The sequence below is a fragment of the Emydura macquarii genome, unplaced genomic scaffold (genome assembly GCF_026122565.2).
Source record: "Emydura macquarii macquarii isolate MOO-44397 ecotype Brisbane River unplaced genomic scaffold, CSIRO-AGI_Emac_v2 contig_3470, whole genome shotgun sequence".
NCBI lineage: Eukaryota > Metazoa > Chordata > Testudines > Chelidae > Emydura > Emydura macquarii.
Window position 1 is genome coordinate 3,617,847 of NW_027133607.1, and position 22,629 is coordinate 3,640,475.

Sequence of the window (22,629 nt, forward strand, 5' to 3'; positions counted from 1 at the left end):
ATCCTTTGTCTCAACTGCTAGAGGACCTGATTTTGATTGAGTTACCTATGCTTGGGCAGGGTCAGAGTGGGGATGATGGATTAAGGTCTCTTTAAGCTGCATTTGTTCTTTCCATGTTCTGATGTCATGTAGGAACCTGCCTAGCTCCCTGTATAAAGTTAGAGCAACCTTTGGGCTGCTCTATCTCTGCTCTGCTTCACATCTCTTCCATGGGCCTTGGGAAATGGAGAAGAGCTATAGGGCAGTGCACTCTGGCTACTCCCCTGAAATTCCCCCTGATCCAATTCCCCTTCTGCCCCCCATGCTGAGGGGCTGGGAACAGAGCTAGCATAGATCCCTTGCCCCAAATGAGGGGACCCCCTGCACAGGCAATATTTTAAGTTATCCATTTCTGTCCTGTTTAAGACCTCTTTATGATGCCAGGCCATCACAGTGGTGCCTAGGTGAAAATGAGAATCAAGCTGCTCAAGGGAGCCGCTAACATCCACTGAAAAATTTCAGGTGGAAGTCAGTGGAAATTGTGGCTGTTTAAGGAATGAAAGATTTGGCCCAGAACATCCATCCTATAAGATCCAGGCATTAGTATGCAATCCTTTCATTTTCTTTCCTATCCTAGCCTGCCTAAAAAGTTGATACTTGGATTCTTATTTTTGTTAGGAAAACTATCCACTCGGAGAAAGCAATCAAAGCCACAGAGCAACATGTTAATTAGGCAGTGCAGACAGATTCATTACCACAGGCAAATGTACCTCTTGTAAAATAAAATGCTGGGGCACTTCCTTCTCATAAACGCAGAGTTTGTGGCCTGAATAACTGATACACAGGTTTCCTTCTTTCCTGTATATATGCATAGGATCACGCTGATTTGAGGAGTCACTTCTTCACAGTGGGGATGAAGCTGGAGGCGGTGGACATGAGGGAACCCTTTAATATCTGTCCTGCATCAGTGACTAAGGTGAGCTCTTGCAAGTGGGATTGAAAATACCACGCTGGCTCCGAGCTACAGATTAATAACCTCCACGTTTAAGTGACTGTCCAGTGGAATTTCATTAGCGGGAGGTCAGAACAATAAACGTACATTAAAAAATCCTTGCACTTCATCTTGCTCTCCTTCTTCATGGATCATATATACATTTTTATTGCACTAGTTGCTATGGGGTGATAATATCCCCCTTTGACCTACATGTGGAGGGGACCTTGTGTGTGCAGATCTCCCCCCCTAGTGCAAGGGAGAGGGTGCAGGGCTGCCCCCACAGCACCATCTCAGCTTGCCCCTCCTTGACTGAACAGAAGGTATTGTGCATATAAGGGGAACCACATAGGACAAGGGGACACGATAGGGTGGAGGAGACGGGGGTTATGCGTGTTTTCCCCTCCTGCCCAATGCAGCTGGTACAGCGTTGGTGCCAACACACATGTTCTGCAGGGAAAGGGAGTGGGAGGTGTAGGAGCTTCCACCCCTAAAACATGTGAAAACCTCTTTCTTTATCCACGCGCCTCTCGCCCTGAAAAGGCAGCACATCCTCATGTTTGCATAGAGTTCCGGAACAGCGGGCTGCCCGTTCGTTCTGCAGTCCTTTGTATCTCAGCAATGAAAAGGGGCTCTGCTCATTGACCGGGGGCCGGTCTGTAAAAATGGCACCTCATGCCCACGTTGCCTTTTCTGGTTAGGTTATGTCACCACTGAGGTTCTCCTTGCTACCGGTGCATCGCTGCCAGCACCTGCCTTTCCCGCTGAGCAGCTGCCTGCACTTTCTAGCCGACGGCCCTCATGGCCAGCAAGAAGGCCACCTTTGCCTGATAGTTAAAGAAGGGATAAACCTTGCCTGTCTGCACGTGAGCTGTGCGAGAGGTGGTGTGTGCGGTGGAAGCAGCTGAGAGGAACTGACTTGGGAACTCACGACACTTTCTTTGCGTGTATTCTACCCTCTCTCTCCTATGGGTATAAAGGCCCCGCCCACAGCCAAGCTGGACACACCCCCTTCCAGCTGCTTTCCCTGGTTCATTCCCTTTGCGAAGGCAGAGCTAGTGGCAATGCGCTGCAGGGCCCTGATCCTGCACCTTTGAAGTCAGGACCATTGATTTCCATGGATGCAGGATCGAGGCACACGTGCATGCCCCCCCAGGCACGCATGAAGAGGAAAGAGGCTTCTTGCCCCTTCCAACCTCCAGCCCAGGATATGCCATGATTTTTTTTTAGCAAATTAAATTTATGAGCAGCCTCAGAATCTGAGATGGTGCCTCGCATGCTTATGTGGCATCAAATCAATATTCATCATCACAAACATTAGCAAGTACATTATTGTCCCTCTTAACTGGTCTGGTAAAAGTCATTGCCAAAATGCGTCAGATAGCACACTTCAGGCCAGGATTCTTCCTTGGTTGCCCACATGTGACTCTCACTGAGGTCCCAGGCATGTCAGCTCCAGCTGAGTGTGTCCCTTTGTAAATATGACTTGACACAGCATTCACCCCTGTGCTGAAGGACGGCATGATGCCCAAAGGCCCTTTAAATCCTGCTTTCACCCTATTTTGACTGGGAGGTAAGTGGTGCCTCTTCTTTGCTAGTTTTCTGCATACAGATGAGTTTCACCCACACTGCAGCCATGATCAATAAAGCTCCTAGTTCCATCCCTTGCTATGGCGTTTCAGGAGCCAATGAGAATTTCATCTATTTTGACTGTTTATGTGGATAAATGAGCCCTCCTGGCTGATTCCCACACAGCAAGCTATGGAGAACTGTGCTGATAACCAGACATAGATACGCTATTTTACTCCAGTGTTGTGCACCTTACAGTAAATTAACATTTGACTCTTTTCTTCCCGTCAGGTTTTTAACAATCATTATTTACAAGTGACCATTGATGACCTGAGACCTGAACCCAGCAAAATCACAATGCTCTGCCATGCTGATTCCTTAGGGATCTTGCCAATACAATGGTGCCTTAAAAACGGAGTCAATCTCACACCTCCCAAGGGTCTGTATTTTGCATTTTATTGTTGTTTTTCCCTACCAAAAGACAAGCCGGCTCTCTTGATGCCTTTAAAAACCGTGTTCTAATTTACATCGGAAGATAGAGTGCTAATTGTCTGAAAAAGTTACACTAAATGATATGGGCCAAATCCACAGCTGGAGTAAAGTGGAGTAGTTCTTCTGATTGCACTGGAGCTGCTCAGAACTGATGAGCTGGCCCTATAAATGGTTTTATTTATTGACGTATGTTATGCGCTGTCCTGAAGTTGATTAAAAAGTCTAATATCCTGGGACTGACATGGCTAAAACAACACAGCATATATTGAATTCTTGTAATATTGATCTTTATAATACCCAACATCTTCAAGGCACTGTATGAACATTGAAGGCAATATTCTGCCCCCCTCATTACTGTATCCAGAGGGAAAGGATAATCCAGTGATTAGAGCAGTAACCTAGGATATGGGAAATATGAGCTCAAATCTTGCCTCCCCCACATATTTCCTGTTTGGTCTTGGGCAGTTAATTTAGCATCTCTGTGCGTTAATTCCCCATCTGTAAAATGGGGATAATAGCACTGCCCTGCCTTACAGGGATGTTGTGAAGATACATTTAACATTGTACCTAAGGAAGACTGATAATGAGTGGTCCATGGATTTCAAAGAGACCATTGTACAAAGTGTGTGCTGAGGCACAAAAGTTATCTGCCCAAGAACACACCGTAAATTGGTGGTAGAATTAAGATTGGAAACCAAAGAAACATTTGCAATAAAATCTGAGAACTTCCAATTCCAATACTTCAGTGCAAGATCAATACTACAGTTTTGCTAAAACTGATATTCTGGTGGTGGCAAAATGACTTGAAACAAAATTGTAATTTTTTCCCATAGTATTTTGTGGGTATGAGTTTATTTAAATGGAAATAAAATGCTGCGACAAGCTAGTCTGTGAGCTGTTTTTCCATTGTCACATTAATACTGTTAGTGGGTTAAAACTCTGCTACTAGTGAGTTCACCCATACAAGATACTGAGCACCCGGGCACATATCCACCAAAGCCCTTAAGTATATGCTTAATCTGATGCCCACACCAGAGTCAGTGGCAGCTGTGTGCTCACATCTGCAGACAGAATTTATCCCCTATTATTCTGCTAGTTCTAGGAAAATGAATGTGTCATCTTGACTGATCTCAATACTGCTTGAAACCAAGATGCTTGCTTAAGTGCTTACAAATGTTTTTTATAAAACTATTTCCTCAAAGAATGGTTTAGCTAATCCTTGTTCATATAGGGCCTGAGCCAAAGCCATTGTCTCCGGAGAGCTTCAGTTTACCATTTGTATTACAGGCCCCAACATTATAAGCACTGTACAAACACTTAGACCCTCTCCAAAGGAGCCTACAGTCTAATTAGATAAGGCAGACCAAAGGGAAACTGAGATAGAGAACAGGTCACTATATTGTTATATTCACTTCTCATTAAGACACTAGGCTCTTCCAGAGTTGTACAGACAAGATAGTAGCACATTCTTTTTTCCCTGTTTTGTGGGCAGCATGTCAAACACATTAGCAAAGTGAGCCAATGTACTTCGAGCCACTAGAGGATAACGGTTTACTAACGCAACCTGCTAATGGAGCTACTCATTTTGCTCAGGCAGGTGAGGTCTGCAGTGTGGACCAGAATGTCCTTGGTTCAAATATGTTTTGCAGGCAGAATTACTAAGTGCCAGCTCTGGGAGCGATCATCCTTTTGCTACTAAATCTTAATATTAGTGAGTTGTGGCATACTCATTTGTAGCTCTTCTCTAAGGGCTCAATCCTGCTGCTGTTGAAGTCAGTAGTAAAATTTCCACTGATTTCAATGTTGCAGGATGAGGCTATAAAGTGATTGTGGAATGACAATTGGATAGTCTTTTACACCATATGAATGAATCCACTGCCCAAAGCGTCAATGTAGCTCACCAAAAAAGATCCCAAAACTGTCTGCTGAGTTTTAATGGGAGATTGGGGAATCTAAAGAATGTATCCAGCCTTTTATTTCTTGTGACCACAAAGTGTTCTGACAGCTGGTGTCCAAAAGAACTCTTCACATATTTGTTACTGTTCTTCAGCCTTAGTGGAATGGTAGATTAAGGGCTAAAATGTAACAGCTGCAGCACATTGTAGGGGAGTCTTAGTAACAATGATAGAAGTCGTAGGTCTTTAGGATGTTATCACTAAGACAAACACCTGAAGTTAACAATGCTCTTTGTCTTGTTTTCCATTCCATTGTGTCACACAGAAGATATACTCGGTTATAAAGATTTTTTTCTTGGAGCTGGTTGAGATTTTTCATTGCAAAATGTTTTGTTTTTTTTTAATGAAAAACAGCCTTTCTTTCTAAATGAATTTCTTTTTCTCCCCAGAAAATCTTTTGTTTCATTAAAAGGAAGGGAAAACAAAAATGTTTCCATTTCTGAACTCGGAGTGCTTTTTGGCATCAGTTTTGTGTCAAAAAAACAAAACTGTTTTTCGCATAAAATTTCAGGAAAAAATTAAAATTTTCCATGAAAAACAATTTCTATTTTTGACTAAACTCTGATTGTTTCCCCGTGAATGTCAATTTCTTGCTTTTTGGTCAGACATTGGTATTAGATCATTGTTATATGATTATTTATAGGACTTTAACATTTTGATTGTGGTAGCGTATGGAGGCCAGCCCTGTTGTGAACCTCTGCACTAGGTGCTGTACTAATTTATTTGTTGTATACACCTCCTCTGGATCATCTCATCTCATCTAAATCCTTGCCTCTCTATAGGATTCTTAGGGATATGTGTGCAAAACCTTGCCTTCCTTTTTCACAGATGTAATTTGCATCCACAATTTTTGCACCTGCAGTTCATTTGCAGAAGGAAAGAAAATTCAGAAATAACTTTCACTGGTACAAAGCATTTGGTCCTGTACGTTCTTGAGCACCCTCATTTCCCATATATGATGATGGAAGTTAGAGGGTTTGGAACCTTGTAAGATAGGGCCCAAATCGTGTCCACATAAAGGAAGACCTGACTGAGAAATTGGGCTTTAAACCACCCTTGAAACTTTCCAGGGATGGTGATTCTACAATTATTATCACAATAACACCTAGATGCCCTATTGTCTTAGTCACAGTAGAAACACAGAGCCAGGCTCTGTCTTTAAGGAGCTTACAGTCTAACGAGCCAAGTTGTACAAAACATCCATGCCAGATAGATACATGGAGTTCTATACAGTCTTAAGGTGAGGGCTATTTCAGACAAGGCCCTGTAAATGAAGCTGACCTCCATTCTGAATAGGTCCTTAGAGACAGGAAGGATGGTCCAGAAGTTGAGGCACTACCTAGGACTTGAGAACCCTGGGTTCATGTCTCTGCTCCGCCTTGCACTTCCTGAGCGTCCTTGGGCAAGTCACATCACTTCTCTGTGCCTCAGTTTCCCATCTGTACAACAGGAATAACGCTTCACAGGGGTGTTGGGGGGATCAGTGTACTGAAGAGTGTGAGATGCTCAGATATTATGGTGATGGGGGCCACATGAGATATCTAGAACCAGAATAGAGTAGAATTAAAGATCCCACAGCGCTTTTCATTAAGATCAGGAGGGTTTGCCCTGATGTACATGGCAAGAATTTCCTCTCCCCCACTAGACTGCCGTGTGCCACTGACCAGCTGCCCTGCACCCCAGAGGCAGCTGTGTTCCAGCAACACCATGCATGTATAGATAGTTGTAAGCCAAACACATTGTAAGTTCGTTGAGACAGGCGCCATCTTTTTGTTATATGTGGGTGCACGATGGGGCCACAATCCCAGAGGAGGGCCTCTGAGCACTCCCACAACAAAGAATAATAATAATCATAATAATAATAATAAGTAATTTTGGATGACACATGGAAAATAGCAAATAAAATTAGTATTAAACAGAGCAGCGTAACAACATTTATTCTCCTTTGAATGCTGGACCTGTGACCATATATACAATATTTCGGTCCCTACGTATTTACAGGGAAGCAAGACGTATGATTCTGCGGGTTAAGTGTATGACTTAGAGCTGGGAGGTCTGGACTCTGTTCCCAGCACTGCCATTCGCTCACTTGGTAATCTCTTAAACGCTGTGGGCCTCAATTTCCCCACTGGGATAATAATAATTACCTGCCTCCCAAGGGCATATGGTGCTTAACTCATTAGTGTTTGTAAAGTGCACTGAGATCCTTAGATGGGAGGAGGCGGTATGGAAGTGCACATTATTGTTGCATTGACACATTCATTTCTTTCTCTCCTCAGTATGGAATAATGACTTACTGTGTTTCCCTGTTTTCTTTTCCTACAGGTTACTCTGGCCAGGACTTTGACTGGGCAGATTATCAGAAGCAATGTGGAGCGGAGGCAGCTCCTCACTTTTGCTTTAGAAATGTAAGATCTATTCTCCTTTTGTGGCGGTGTTGTTGATCTAAGCAGAACAAACACATGAATTGCTCTGATCCATGGGTCTGATCCAAAGTCTTCTGGGAGGAAGCATGTTCTTATGGTTAAACCTCTAGGCTGGGAGACAGGAGCTCTGGGTTTATCCTTAGCTCTGCCACAGGCTTCTTGTGTGAGCTTTGGTAACATACTTAATTGGGCTGTGCCTCAGTTTCCCCATCTGTAAAATGGGCGCAATAATGCTTTCTTTCTCTTTGTCTGCCTTGTTTATTTAGACTGCATGTTCTTGAGGTCTCTTACTATGTTTGTACAGCACCCAGCATGTCCTGATCTTGGCTGAACACCGTAGGTGCTACTGTGATTCAGAAATTAATGACACTGTACAAGCCCACTGAGGTCCATGGAAAGACTCCCATTGACTTTGCAGGGCTGATTTGCTCATTGGAGTGTTTCTCTTGTTTCTGGGTTGTGTTTTTCACTAAACCCGTGCACCGAAAGAATACGTGAAGTCTTCCAGATATAAGTAAATAGGACACTGATTGAGCCAAGTGGAATCTCCACCATTTGGGAGTGTTTATGAATTTCCCAAATACAGCGACAGTAGCGTGCAAATATGCTAGACATCATTACGCTGCAGGCTCATCAAAGCTTTCACGCTTTGGGAACGATGCTTAGCTGGGCTGTTCTTAGGCAGTGGAATGGAGCTGTGCATCCATGAGGCTTAATGGTGTAGGAGTCCACCACTCATTAAGCAAAGCATTAACCTTCTGTCTTTTCAAAGTTCAGTGCTTTTCTTGCATGGCGTCCGTCTGAGAAAATGATTTCCGTCTCGATCTGAGCATGGAGCCCATCAGCAATTCGGGCCTCAAATGCCTTTGAAACTGTAAAAATAAAATACATTGTTTTAATTCGGTGGGCAGCTGATTCCTCATGGTAACTTACTAGATGTCTTTCATCGGACTGGAATGCTCGATGTCTGTGCAGTTTTGCCATGCTAACGCCTCATTTTCTACCCACCCAGGATAAATTGCTGCCTGCTGCCATGCAGAGCCTGAGTAGATGGGCTTTGTGCTTGGGATCTGAGAGGAGATGAAGGGGTAAAAATCTTCTTTGGGCAGCAGCTTCGCTATGGCATGAAGGCTCTTCATAGCATTTGGAACTCTGGCGCCTGTGTGGGGTGCTTAGGGCTGTAGATCTGCGTGGCAGCAGACAACACTCAGGCTAGTCCCTCACCTGTCACTCTCCTGCTATGCTATTCTGGAGAGAATCACTATAGAGCAAAGTGCATGGTGGACATGGGTTCCCTTGTGCAGCCTCTCTGCAGTCACACCCACCGTGGAAGTGCTGTGATGCAAGGAACTGGGTCACAGCACAAATGTTTCAGTGAGGAGCGTACAGTGTGGGCAGGGTCCTTTTGGCCAAACCTACTTTCTTGTGTTCTCTGCTCCACTTCTCCCCTGCTACGGGCATGATGTGTACTGGCAATGAACACTGCTGGCTGTAGCACAATGCACCTAAGAGCGGCATGACTCTGCTACTGTTTCATGTACATTGTGTGCTTTTCCTAATTTTGCAATGCAACTTCCTTCTTGTTAAACTGCTGTTGCACAGCTGCATTGCGCTGCTGATGGGATGATCAGGGTCTGTAACCTTCATTCAGCCTTGGTTCAGCATGCCTTTGCTTATATGCCTGCAGCGTGCCTGTATTTAAAGGTCCTCTGATGTTCGTATGAGAATTCATATTTACGATCCTTCTTTCTTATTACGGTAAAGCTCAGAGGTCCCAAAGCCAGATCCAAACCCCATCAAAAGTAATGGAAAGATGCCCACTGATATCAGTGGGCTTGAGATCAGGTCTCATATCAGGATTAGGGGGTCCTCACTGTGTCCTGCATTGTACTCCCCTGTGTGAAAGGAAAGCCCTGCCTTGAAGAATTTACAATCGAAAACACAGGAACTGATGGAGAGTGGGGGACAGGGATATGATAACGTTCAAATAAATGATCCTGGTGATGCTTGTCACATTTCCTTTCCGCCTGTTTCTTTCTTTCCTTCTTTTGATCTCCCGTTCTTTTTTTCTTTTCATTCGGCACTGGAGCTTTGGTCATGCTGCCAGCAGCTCCGAGATTGGCCTCCAAAGATTAAATCAGTTCTAATAACATTTTTTTTTAATGTTCATTGTACAAACGTGTGTCTGTTATTATTTGACTCTTGATAAACCAGTTCTCTACTGAAAGCTGCGGTCTCTCCATTGTCATGTGTCTGACATCCCTATCAGGTTGGTCCATTTGTTACCATGCTAAAAGCGGCTCTTTGATGGAATGCTTATTACAAACTTGGTTTTTTTGATCAGGTATCTTCCATCTAGCACAAGGAGAGGTCGCAGGGAATTGGATACATTGTAACTATTTCCCTTGGGGCTATTTAGCAGTTATGAAATGGATTGATGTGACCAAATGCTTAGTAAAGTAAACTCCCAGCTAACTGTTTTGCCATTGATTCTTTATAAATTAGCCCCCAGCGCTGCATCACAGCAAAAGGAACTGGAGTGATGATAGATAGTGTTTCCTTGTTAGCTGCATAAAAAGCATTTAAACAAACTCACTCTGACGTCTTGTGAACCTGGCCCATTAGCTGCTTTTAGAAGCGGGAAGCTTCTCTGAATGTTGGGTGTGGTTTTGAATAGACCAAGCAATAAGGAAAGCATGGAAATTGCTCCAATGTGCAATACATTTTTTCATCATTGCAAAAAATCTTAAAGAAATAAAGGCCTCATCCCGAAGCCTTTGATCATCTAAGTAGCCTCAGGAAAGATAATGACTACGCTCCTTGGCTTTGTCTTGATGAGGAAAAGGGGTCGATTTTGGTTGGGCTTAGCTAGCATGTATAGATTATGCCTGAATGAAACGTGTCCATTTTTCCCAGTCAAGGTGGAAGCCATTGTCCCATTGCTTGTGTGTAAGGGATGCAGGATAGAGCCCAAGATTATCTTGGGTTAATGACAGTGATTGAGAATCTTGTTTATTACGGTGATGAATTGGGACTAACCAAGATCACGGCTCCATTGTGCTAGGTGCTGTACAAACACAGAGTAACAGGCAACCCCTGCCCCAAAGAGTTTACCGTCTCCATAGACAAAACAGGCACCTTGTAGAGGAAAGGAGAATAGTGCATAAGTAGAGTTAACAGTGGGATGGAGGCAAACATCATGTTAATTCCATAATTCGTTTGGAGGGATTGGGGGCTAGTTAGGAGGGGCGGGGGGTCAGCTAAATGGAAAATAAGTGAAGAGGAAGGGAATATTGGGGACAGGGCAGAGGAGAATGTATGTTCATCATCAGAAGACTCGTGGGATGGGCATTTGAGAAGGGCTGACACGTGAGGGTTTGGGGATCTGAGGAGTTTTTGTAAGGTCCTGGGGCTTCTGTGGGAACTGAAGGTGGGAATCCTTCTTTGTTCTGTTAGTTGAGTGGCTCTTTTGTTGTTTGGGGCCCTGTGGGGGATCGGCGAATGGCCAGCCATTGTTGTGTGTGGTGTTACCGATTGTGATTTTAATTATCTGCCCACATGCCTGTCTACCTAGCCTAAGGTCTTACATGGATCCCCATCACTATGATGTATGAGTGTCTCACAAAATCAGGAAGGACCAGACCCTCAGCGAGTGTAAAGGGGCGTATCTCCACTGAAGCGAACGCAGATACAGCCGTTGATGTGAAGACAGCTGAACTTATTTACACCAGCTGAGGATCTGGTCCAATGGGCACACTTAGAAATAGGGGTCTGAACTTTTGGGGTCAGTGTCTTTTATCTGTTGAAATCACAATTACACACAAAAACCTATGTGAAAAAACCTTATTCGGTTGTCAAAATTAAGCACTCAAAATTTAGGATATGCCAGAATTAAGGTTGCCCATGCAACTTTAATTCGGCTCCCTGGTGCCTATGGATTATGATACATTCTAATAACATGATCACATACTATATTTTCCAGGAGACCTCTGCCTGGCTTAATGCACTTAGTGAGCAGCTATTCTACTTGTTGGTCAAAGTGGGGACACCATCTCTTACTGACTGCACACTCTTCAAGCCCTGATCTGAAGGCAGAATTATTAATTTTCTCATGGGGTTTCTATGGTGCTCATCACTGTATTATCTGAATGCTTCATTCATGGATTTATTTTCATAAAGCCCCTGTGAAGTGAGTGGGTATTATCCCCATTTTACAGATGGGGAAACATAGACACCAAGAGACAAAGGTCAAAATTCCACTAATTTTGGTTACCCGATTTGAGGCACTGACGACTTGAAGCAGAGGTCCCTCAACAGTCGCCTTCAACTACGCAAACCCAATTCATCTCAGAGTAGGCCCAGCCTGTGCACTGACTGAGTCAGCAGTCCTGCAGACAAACTAGTGTGTAATCATGTAATTAAAGACTGTATCATAATGTATATACACAACGGGGCCAAATTTAGGTTGCACGGGCAACCTTAATTTTCTGGCATTTCTTAAATTTGGAGTGCTTGACTTTGCAACCTTAATAATGTTCTTTTAACATTTTTTTTTGTGTGTGTAATTTCCTAAATTTTTAAAAAAGCAAACAGAAATTCTATCATATGGCATCGTATTAGCACCTGCATGAGTCATCAGCGGGGCTGGAATCTTTAGATACGTCCCCCAGACCTCTGCCACTTGAGATAACAGAGAAACTGATAGCAGTAATAGTCTGTCAACCTGTGGCGGTGAGTGTGCCCAACTGGGCCCAGACTTTTTCTGCCTGTTTCCTTCCAAGCTAGACCCCATCTGCCCTGTGTCCTCCAACCTGTCCCTGTCCTGTCCCTTCCCCGCCCTTGGCTTCTTGTCCCAGTCCCATTCTCCTCACCTCGTCAATGTCAGTCTCCACTACACAGGGTTCTCATCTCAGTCCCAATTTCCTTGCCTAACCAACCCCAGTTCTCTCTTGTCCACTCCTCATTCAATCTCTCTCCCTCACCTTCTCCCCCTGCTTCCAGTCACTCACGTTTCCCATCCCCACGGGCTCCCAGTGCCTGTCTCCCTCTTTGGGTTTCTTGTCCAAACTCAGCACCCCCGTCCAGCTCCTCGTCCCATCCCAGTCTCTTTGCCCAGGCAGTCCCAGTTCTCCTCTCAGGTCCTCACCAGATCTCTTTCCTGACTGCTCCACCTGCTTTCCCCTCCCTACTGGTTCCCAGTCCCAGTATCCTTGACTAGCCAGTCCTATTCTTTCTCCCTCCACCCCCCCCAGTTCTTTGTTTGATCTCCGTATCTCCCTTACTCACTGGCTTCTAGTCCTTCCCAGTTTCCCTCCCTGGCTCCTAGGCTCCTTGCCCCGCCAGTTGCAATCTCCTCCTCTCAGCTTCCAGCCCCAGTTTTCCTCTTCTCCCCCAGTCCCAATCTCCCCCCCTCCAGCTCCTTTTCCCAAGCTATTCCCCTCCCAGATCTGGCTCTTGTCCCCTCTGCATTCAGTTTATGTGCCTTCCTGGTGCCTGGGACAAGAGGGGCGGGATGGAGGAAGGAGGAATGTCATTGACAGAACAATAGAGACATTTGCCCTGCTTTCAATTCTGGTTCCTCATCAGAGACACAGACCTGGCCTGGCCCAGAGCAGCTGGGAACTGCAATTGGCTCCCTGCTTGACTCCCTGCAACCCCAGCTGGAGCATGCCCAGTACAGATGGAATATTTGGGGAATTAATCTGCCAGTCACTAACAAGTCTTCAGAGTGTGTGCTCACTGTGACTTTTCAAAGGCTTATTAGCTAAATTTGGGTAGATTTTTACAGGGATGGCGAAACACACATCCCTGACACAAAGGCCAACCACCTACTAAGTTTCATCTCCCTGCTGCAAATCATTGAGAAGCTAGAACTTTTCAAAGATAAGGCCACCTGAATTTTTTAACATGGACAAAACAGCATTTTCCCCTAGTCTTGTTCTCGGAAACAAGCGAATCATTTTGGCTGAAATTTTCCAAAATATTCAGCATGATGCAAACACCCAGAATAGAAAATTTCAACCCAAACGGTTGAAGTCTGGCAAAGTGATACACAACTTAAAACAAAGTCTTCTAATGGAAGTGTTGGGCACCCCTAATAATAACTGCCAGCCACCCCTATAATAAAGTACACATAAAATAAAATTGTCAAACGTATTCTATCACCCAGGAAAAATCAAACCATGAGAATACAATAGGATAGATCTAGGTGGTAATTAGCATTGACAAATGCATGCGTGTTCTCAAAAGGCTGAAAAATTGGTAAGGGCCATAATCTCAGAGCTGTCTGCTACAACTCTTGGCCAGATCCTTATCTGATGTACATCAGCAGAATTCAACACCTTGACATGAAGTCAGCCTGTGTTTAAGTTAATGGAGCTACGTCCATTTCCACCAGCTGAGGACGAGGACGTGGCCCTCTGTCCTTACGCTGGGCTTGTCTACAGGAATGTTTTAGTTTGTGTGGCAAGCGGGATGTGAATCTACCCCACAGTAGCCCGCTGTGGACTAACTGTCCAGGTGGATCCAGCTGATGCCCATTAACAGATGGTTAATGGGCTTTGATATTGTCCTGTTTCAAAGAGGACTAGATCAAAGTGCAGTAATGAACTGTAGATTCACAGCCCAGTTTGCCACGTACTAATTGTTCTTGCAGACAAGCTCACAGCCACAGTTGGGAACTCTGTTGTCAATGGGTGCACAATTATCCAATTTGTACTTGCTGATGGAGGGTTTGCTCTGGCAATTTGGTTCTGGGAACACAGGAGTTGCCAGATTGGATCAGACCCACGGTCTCTCTAATCCAGTATCCTGTCTCTGACAGTGGCCAGCACTAAATGCTTCAGGGGAAGGTGCAGAGACCCGTAGTAGGCAGATGTGGGATAATCTTCCTCCCGCACCTAGGTCTCATGCTAGTCTCTGATAATCAAAGATTGGCTTATTAACCTTGAAGCACAAGCCCTCTTCCGGAATTTGTCATGATAACTCTGGTTATTCTTGATACCCTGATAAACAAACATCCACTCCCTTTTCAAATCTTGGTGCGTTCTTGGCCTAGCTGGTCCTAGACGACTCCTGAGTTCTCCATAAAAACCAAGGGAGAGTCTGTTTAAAGCCATTCTGTGCTGTGGTGCGTGCAGCGTTTCAGTGTCGACGCTTGACCTCTTTCAGACATCCTTCAGCCGGGGCTTTACTAAGAACATGAAGCTGGAGGCTGTGAACCCCAGGAACCCTGCCGAAATATGTGTTGCTTCTGTCACCTCAGTTAAAGGAAGGCTAATGTGGCTTCACCTGGAAGGTACGTGGAAATAACTGCAGTGCCGTACAGGCCTATTGCCTTTATGTTATTGGGTACGTCTATTCAGGCCCTCTCAATTCCTGTCCCCCACCCTGCACACATGTGGCTCCCCCTGACACACCTCAATACACTCAATAAGGACTAAATTATCCAATGTAGTCCTTCCTCCTGTTCCCCCGTGGACCAGACCACAGGGCTGCAGAACACTGGGTCTCCAGGTCCTCTCCACCCACATGGCCAGTACCAACAAATGAGATAGGTGGGAAGCTTCCAAGGCGGTCTATGAGAGGTCTCCCCACAATTGCATAAGCTGTCTTCAGATCCTTGGCCTGCCGACGACATAATGGACATTTGTACTGGCCTTGGAACTCGGCTCCCGTCCCCCCACACGCTCTCACAGTCCCCATCTTTCCACCGCCCTAGCCTCTCTGCTGGACTTGGTCAATCTCATTCCTTCTCGCCCTTCCCTTTCGCTCCATTTCGTTCCTGCACCCACCCCACCTAATGCCAGGGAACTAACTCGACTTGTGCCCGCCTGGCCACCTGCATGCACATTGTATCCCTTTCCCCCACTCTTTGCCTGTCCCGTCTTGTTTTAAGCTGCATGCTCCTCTGTGCAGGGGCTGTCTGTAGTGTTTGGAAAGCATTCAGCCTATTGTGAGCACTATCACCATACAAGTAATAATGGCTCTGCAGTAGGGCTAACTAATGGGCCTTACATTCATTTCAAGACTTCCTTTTCCACCAATCCTCTCCTGAAATGACATGCTGATGAGATAATCATGGACCTGAGTGAGCATATGGAAACCGTGCCTGCTCAGTATGGCACTCTGTCCCCCTCTAGTGGCAGCTAGACCAGCTAAAGATTGATGAGCCTGCTACAGCCTTAGCTAAAAGAGATGTCTTTGTATCACAGGCAATGGAAGGTCAGGCATTAAGCTCTAGAGGTCCCAGGTTTGATCCCAGCTGCTGCCGACCAGGGTCCATCGGCATTACACAAACACTTACCTGAGTAGTTCGTTAGCCAGGGCAGTGCTTGGGTGAGTAAGGACTTCTGGAATAAGTACAGGATTGCTGTTCAGAATTTCTTCCTTATGCTATTAAAATATTTACTAATGAGTCCCTGAAACTAGGAAGAGGAGATATTAAAGGTGCCTTGATTGGTGTTGAGAAAATCTGAGGTTTACCGTATGCACTTGTAGCATTTTGTACCATCTGCACAAGGTGTTGGCTCAGTTGTCATCTATATACAGAAACTTGCAGGCTATAAATAGAAGAATAGAAAAATCATGGAGCAGAACCTCAAGGAATCCATTTTGAGGCACTTGGAAGAGGAAGGTGATCAGGAACACTCAACATGGATCCACCAAGGGCAAGCCATGCCCAACCAATCTGATCGCCTTCTGAGATGGGATGACTGGCTCTGTGAATGTGGGGAAAGTGGAGGATGATGTTAGAAATAACCAAACAGGTTGTCCCTGGGCGGATTCGGGAAATGGAACCCTTTATTGCCTGCTCCTTCCACCTCGACCCCGCGAGTGAGCAACGAGGGGGTTACTTTACAATTCTTTTATCCATAACAGTATGTAACTATATACATTTCCAGCAATTCCCCATAGACCCTTATTTGGTTACATTGACACCTATAAAATGAATGTTAACAACGACATGATGAATACAATTATACCCGCCCCTGTTTGTTGTTTACAGGATTACCATACAGAGGGCAGGCACATCACCTCAAAACCTAGTAATTTTACACTAACATTTTTTGAAGTAAAGGCATGCCGGCGGGGGGAAGGAAGATAATGCTTTCTTCCTACCCTGGCCTTGTGCAGGAGTGGTGATAGTCTCATCCCCTGCGCAGATAGCCAGGAAGGGGGGAAAAGAAGAGAGATAACAGACTCTAACTAGAATTCATACCAATTAAGAGAAACAAGGTTTGCCAGTGCCTTGACCCCATTCCCTGTAACTTAGGCCTGACTTGTCCAGCTTTTAACTCTTTACTGTCCTACAGACGTGATATATCTTGACTTTAGCAAAGCTTTTGATATGGTCTCCCACGGTATTCTTGCCAGCAAATTAAAGTATGGGTTGGATGAATGGACTATAAAATGGATAGAGAGCTGGCTAGATCATTGGGCTCAACGGGTAGTGATCAATGGCTCAATGTCTAGTTAGCAGCCGGTAACAAGCATAGTGTCCCAGGAGTTGGTGCTGGGGCCGGTTTTGTTCAACATCTTCATTAATGATCTGGAGGATGGGGTGGATTGCACCCTCAGCAAGTTTGCGGATGACACTAAGCTGGGGGAGTGGTAGATATGCTAGAGGGTAGGGATAGGATACAGAATGACCTAGACATAGTGGAAGATTGGGCCAAAATAAATTTGATGAGGTTCAACAAGGACAACTGCAAAGTCCTGCACTTCGGACGGAAGAATCCCATGCACTGCTACAGACTGGGGACTGACTGGCTAGGCAGCAGTTCTGCAGAAAAGGACCTGGATGTTACAGTGGACAAGAAGCTGGATATGAGTCAGCAGCGTGCTCTTATTGCCAAGAAGGCTAACAGCATAATGTGCTGCATTAGTAGGAGCATTGCCAGCAGATTGAGGGAAGTGATTATTCCCCTCTATTCGGCACTGGTGAGGCCATATTTGGAGTATTGTGTCCAGTTTTGGGGTCCCCACTACAGAAAGGATGTGGACAAACTGGAGAGAGTCCAGCAGAGGGCAATGAAAATTATTAGGGGGCTGGAGCACAAGACTTACGAGGATAGGCTGAGGGAACTAGGCTTATTTAGTCTACAGAAGAGAAGAGTGAGGGGGGATTTGATAGTGGCCTTCAACTACATGAAGGGGGACTCCAGGGAGGATGGGGTTAGGCTGTTCTCGGTGGTGGCAGATGACAGAACAAGGAGCAATGGTCTCAAGTTGCAGGGGGAAGGTCTAGGTTGGATATTAGGAAAAACTTTTTCACTAGGAGGGTGGTGAAGCACTGGAATGGGTTACCTAGGGAGGTGGTGGAATCTCCATCTTTAGAGATTGGCAAGGCCCTGCTTGACAAAGCCCTGGCTGGGATGATTTAACTGAGGTTAGTCCTGCTTTGAGCAGGGGGTTGGACTAGATGACCTCCTGAGGTCCCTTCCAACCCTAATATTCTATGATTCTAAGCTACGGACCTGAACTACAAAATAAGGCAGTAGCTCTGTTTTTTCAGAGTGGGATGTTAATCAGAGTTTGGGCACCAATCAATGAAGTCTATTAAAGCCACATGAGAAAGAAAGAGAAATGTTTAGGTAATTACTGTACTTTGGGCCTAATTCTTTAGTGCTTTTCCTCTGGAGAATGCATAGTGCTTTGTACTCTGGTGGCACCTTTACGTTCAGATATAGAGTGCTTGAAAATGTGCCTTTCAGTGGTCTGGATGGTCTGGACGTGGTGGAACATGGCAAGTGTTTGAGTGCACAGCAGGCCTATACAATGGTGTAGAACAGGTAAAGAAAGATGCAGTGTCCGTTTACGAGTGCAGGAGGAATGGAGGTTGTTGGCACCATGTAATCACTTGGGTCCTGATCCTTAGAGCCCTGCAAATCCACAGATATCCTCTTTATATCCATGGCAGATGCAGGTTTCTCGTGGATCGTGGGTCCGATAGTCACGGAGGTCCGGACCTCAGGATTTCTGTGGCAGGGCTGGAGCAACTGCCAGCTAGGGGTGCAGCAAACAACTGACCAGCTGCTAGGCTGCTGGCAGGGATCACCAGCTCATCAGCTGCTAGGCAGGAGGGCGGGGCTGATCAGCTGCTAGGCAGGAGGGCGGGGCTGATCAGCTGTTAGGCAGGAGGGTGGGGCTGATCAGGTGCTAGGCAGGAGGGCGGGGCTCATCAGCTGTTAGGCTGGGGCTCATCAGCTGTTTGGAGTGGCCAGAGCTCAAGGAGGAGCTGCTGGCTCCAAACCAGCTGATGTGCAGATGCGGATGCGGTTAAATCTAAAAGAGGGAGGGTGGATTGTGGGTTGGGTAAAAGTTTATTCCAGCGGATCGGATGCGGATCCACATGTTTGTATCTGGGCAGGGCTCTACTGATCCGGCATGGAAGCGGAGCAGAAGGTGCTGGGAAAAACAGGATGGGAGCGTATGAGCCACTCACCTTGTGTGTTGCTTCTCCATCCAGGTAGAAGGGTAGAGAAGCAGCTCAGTACTCCAGCCAATGGCTGCTGACTCAGCAGTTCATTTTCTTGTTTTGGATTAGGGCCCAGCACCCTCTGTCTCCATTCCCCACCCATCCTCCTTTCTGGGCTGTACACCCACAGAAAGGGAGCGGGCAAAGTGAGCTGTGCTCAGTGTGTTGCGCTTTTCATCACCATCTGCATTTGCCTTCTGGGGGGTGTGTGCACTGCTCAACAGGGGCAGCATCTCCCCACTGCACTGTTACACACACTGCGCCCTCCTCTACAGGAACATAGCAACTGCCAGGCTGGATCATCTAGTCCAGAATCCTGTCTCTGACGGTGGCCGGCGCCAGATGCTGCAGAGGAAGGTGGAAGAACCCCACAGTAGGCAGATGAGGGATAATCCCCCCCCATGGGTCTCATCTTGATCTCTAATAGAGATTGGTTTAAGCTCTGACACATGAGGTTTAATATCCCTTCCAAACTGTTTATCATCATAACTCTGGTTTGTCGTCTTGTCCATACGAGTGTCCAATTCCTCCTTGAATCTTACCACGGATCAAGTCCCTAGCTTGGAATTTGGCCGGGACATTGCAGCTCAAGAGGATCATTACTGACCACAGAAAGCCGGGACCCTGGTTTTGTGTCATAGCTGACAGATGCCACCTCGTGCAGTAATGTGCCCCCATGCCCTTGTGCTGGGGTGTCTGTTCACTATAGCCAGCTTGCCACTTACTGAATTAAAACCACGCCTTCCTTGGAGGTATCTCATCCAGACACCACTTAAGCCAAGCCTAGTGTAAGAAAAGTCTGAAACTGCTGTACTTACAGGTATTGGCTTCCTTGGGAGTTAATGTCACGGTAGAACCCAGATAAGATCAGCTGTGCCTAGTGGTATTTCATTGCAAAGGTAAGGGAAAAGGCTCATTAAGAACTAATTTCATGGACAGGCTTTGCCCTCAGACATGTGCAGCCCCCACTGAAGTCAGTGAGAATTGGGTGAGTGTCTAAGGGTGGAATCTGTCTCTTTGTTTGTTTTCTGAAAACATTTAAGGCACTTTTCATGGTCCATTGTCCTGCCTTCACCAGCTCCTGTTAGATTTATGTTTCTGCAGCTGAGCATTGGCACATTACAGCAGGCAGAGGTGTTGCCAGTTAGTTACGCTGCCCGAATTGAAACAATGAAAAGGGCTGCATATAACCGTAAATACAAACTGACTGTCAGGGTGCCGTGATTTTCTAGAACCGATTTCTCCAGGGTTCAGATTCCGAAGGTCCCATTTTCAATTTGAAAGATGCTGAACAATACCCGGCAAATGTATTATAAAATAGCATTTGAAAGGCACTGTGCAATGCGACAGCAAATGTAGTATGAAATAGCAACGGCATTAGCATTCTGGCTCCGGCTCTGATCCTGTAGGTTGATCTACTTGATATCACTGGGAACTCTTTGTTCCAAGCACTTTCAGGATAGACTCCTTGGGCTTGTGATTGTGCTGATACCACCCAGTTATAGCGTAGCTGTGCCTTTGTATGGTTGTGATCAGATGCCACTTAGCGTGTCCAGGCAATAAGTAAATCCCAGAAGGACTCTATGATGTAACTGTTGTACAGCATCTGATACTGAAAACTATGGATGCTTGACACAGGCAACCGGAGGTTTATTACAGTGACTCTCAGGAACTCCACAGGCTTACTTGGACTCTGCAAGTTGAAAACCAAGGATGGTGAATGGTGCATCACTGGAGCTCAGTGTCATGGCGTCCTGAGCGCCTCCCCTCCAAGTAAAAGCTAGGGATGGGGAGAAATGGAGTCAATCTCTGGCTGGGTTCAGGCAGAGGGGTGGGGAGTGTCTATCTTGAAGAGATCAGGAGCAGTGGATGAAGCTTTCTCTTGCAGAGATCAGGAACACCCACAGCTGCTTCTCTGTTGCAGAGCCTAGGAGCTCAGCTGGTGGGGAAGTAGGAAGAGAGAAGGATGAAAGGATCTGCCCATCACCCTCAAAGCCTTACATGCACTGGTGGATCAATGTCCTGGTTAGTGGGTTATTTCTCAAAGATGGATTACAGTATCACACAGGCACCAGTACAGTAAAGGCCGAGTTTGTGTTTGTGCTAGAGCTCTATGAAACTGGGCTCTTTCTGGATCCCATGGATTCATACTAACCATTTGGTTTGTGTGGGTGTGACAGGATAAAACAACCAGAAAAGGGTGAAGGGCTAGCTGCCTGTCACATGACCCAGCAGGGGATTTAAGGGAAGGGTGTGTTTTCTTTCTGGAAGCAAGGGAAAAGCCTGTGGAGTTTGCAGCCTCCAGACAGAGGGTACATCCTTCTTTTAGATGCCCTCCTGGGTGACGTGACCCACTGGTGGCCCATAACCCTTTCCCGGCTGTTTGTCTCTGTCACTGCAGATTACCTGCCTCTTAGTTTCATATGGTATCGCTCATACTAAACTGATAAAGTGTCATAACATCTCGTGATGTGTGGTGAGAAGTGCACTAATGGAAACATCTCTCAGTGAGGTCCCTGAAAGCTGATGAAAACACTGACATGTATCCCAAAGTGCCTCTATTGTTGCCCTGACAGCTTGCTGTAAAGAAGACACCGAAAGCAGATGCTGTGTGGAGTTTAGCCTGAGAAACTAGCATCATAATGTCACGCTCTCGTCAAGGCTAGATCAATGTCTCCCGTAGCGATCCCCTTTTCAACATTTTATAACTCAGTTGCTATCTGAATAGAAATTCCCATTGCCCAGAACCTTAGCAGGGAGGTTTTAGCTGGCAGTAAAATAGGCAGAGCGTACCCTGTCCTCCTTGCTACATTCCTGCTTCATGCCAAATGCTGCTTAGCTTCTCAGAGTTGAAGTCATAGCTCAAGCTGGCACGCTGAGAAGCTGTATAACAGTGCTGAGAGGCAAGGGGATGCAGTGGATAGGGCACTAGATGGGGACTCGGGAGATCTAGGTTTTGGACCCAGATGTGCCACTGGCTTGCTGTGTCATCTTGTGCAAGTCGCTTCACCTGTGCTTCCTTCCTTTTCCCCTATAAGCTCTGGTGCAGGGATTGTCTCTCACGGTGGCTTTGTCGTGTTGGAATTTTTTAAGTCTAATTGATTTACCTTTGAACTCAAGTTAGCTAAGAGATTATATGTGCTAATCTGGACACTACACAAGCCTTTGTTCCGACTTTGTGGTTAAAAACTTGGCATAGCTATAACCTATGTTTATGTGCAGCGCCTAGCACAGCAGGGTTCTAGTCTCAGCTGGGGCCTTGAGGGGCTGCAGTAATATCAATAAAAATAGCATAGATTCATATTAAAGCCAAAGTACAGTGAAAAAGTCTAACATATGCTTTGTTTCAAGTTATACAACTCGAGGTGCAACGTTTTGGACTGAATTTGTAGCTGCTTCTCCAAATCGGAAATCAGTTTTCCTTGCATCCTCCTTTGTTATCTGAAAATTGTCTGCACACTAGGGCCTGATCTAAAACTGGTCCACTATCCTGTCTCCAACGGTGGTCAGTACCAGATACTTCAGAAGAAGGTAGGAGAACCCTGCAGAAGGCAGATATGGGATCATCTGCCCTACACGTGGTTTCATCCTGGCCTTTAATAGTTAAGACTTGGCTTAAAACCTAAACATATAAGATGACAAAAGCACATAATCAAAGTATTTCGTAACACCCAACATATCAGATGTTCTAGTTGTATTCATTAAAATATTCTCCACCAGCCCTGCCCACTGTGGACA

General features: G+C 45.7%; 1 protein-coding gene across 1 annotated transcript in view; it reads left to right on the top strand.

The window, feature by feature from the left end:
* Positions 1–22,629, top strand: part of SFMBT2 (Scm like with four mbt domains 2) — a 164,082-nt gene that overhangs the window by 95,059 nt on the left and 46,394 nt on the right. The window contains exons 8-11 of the mRNA XM_067534887.1: positions 854–955; positions 2,831–2,978; positions 7,312–7,394; positions 14,583–14,709. Coding sequence (XP_067390988.1) covers positions 854–955; positions 2,831–2,978; positions 7,312–7,394; positions 14,583–14,709 — 460 coding nt within the window. The remainder of the gene's footprint in view (positions 1–853; positions 956–2,830; positions 2,979–7,311; positions 7,395–14,582; positions 14,710–22,629) is intronic.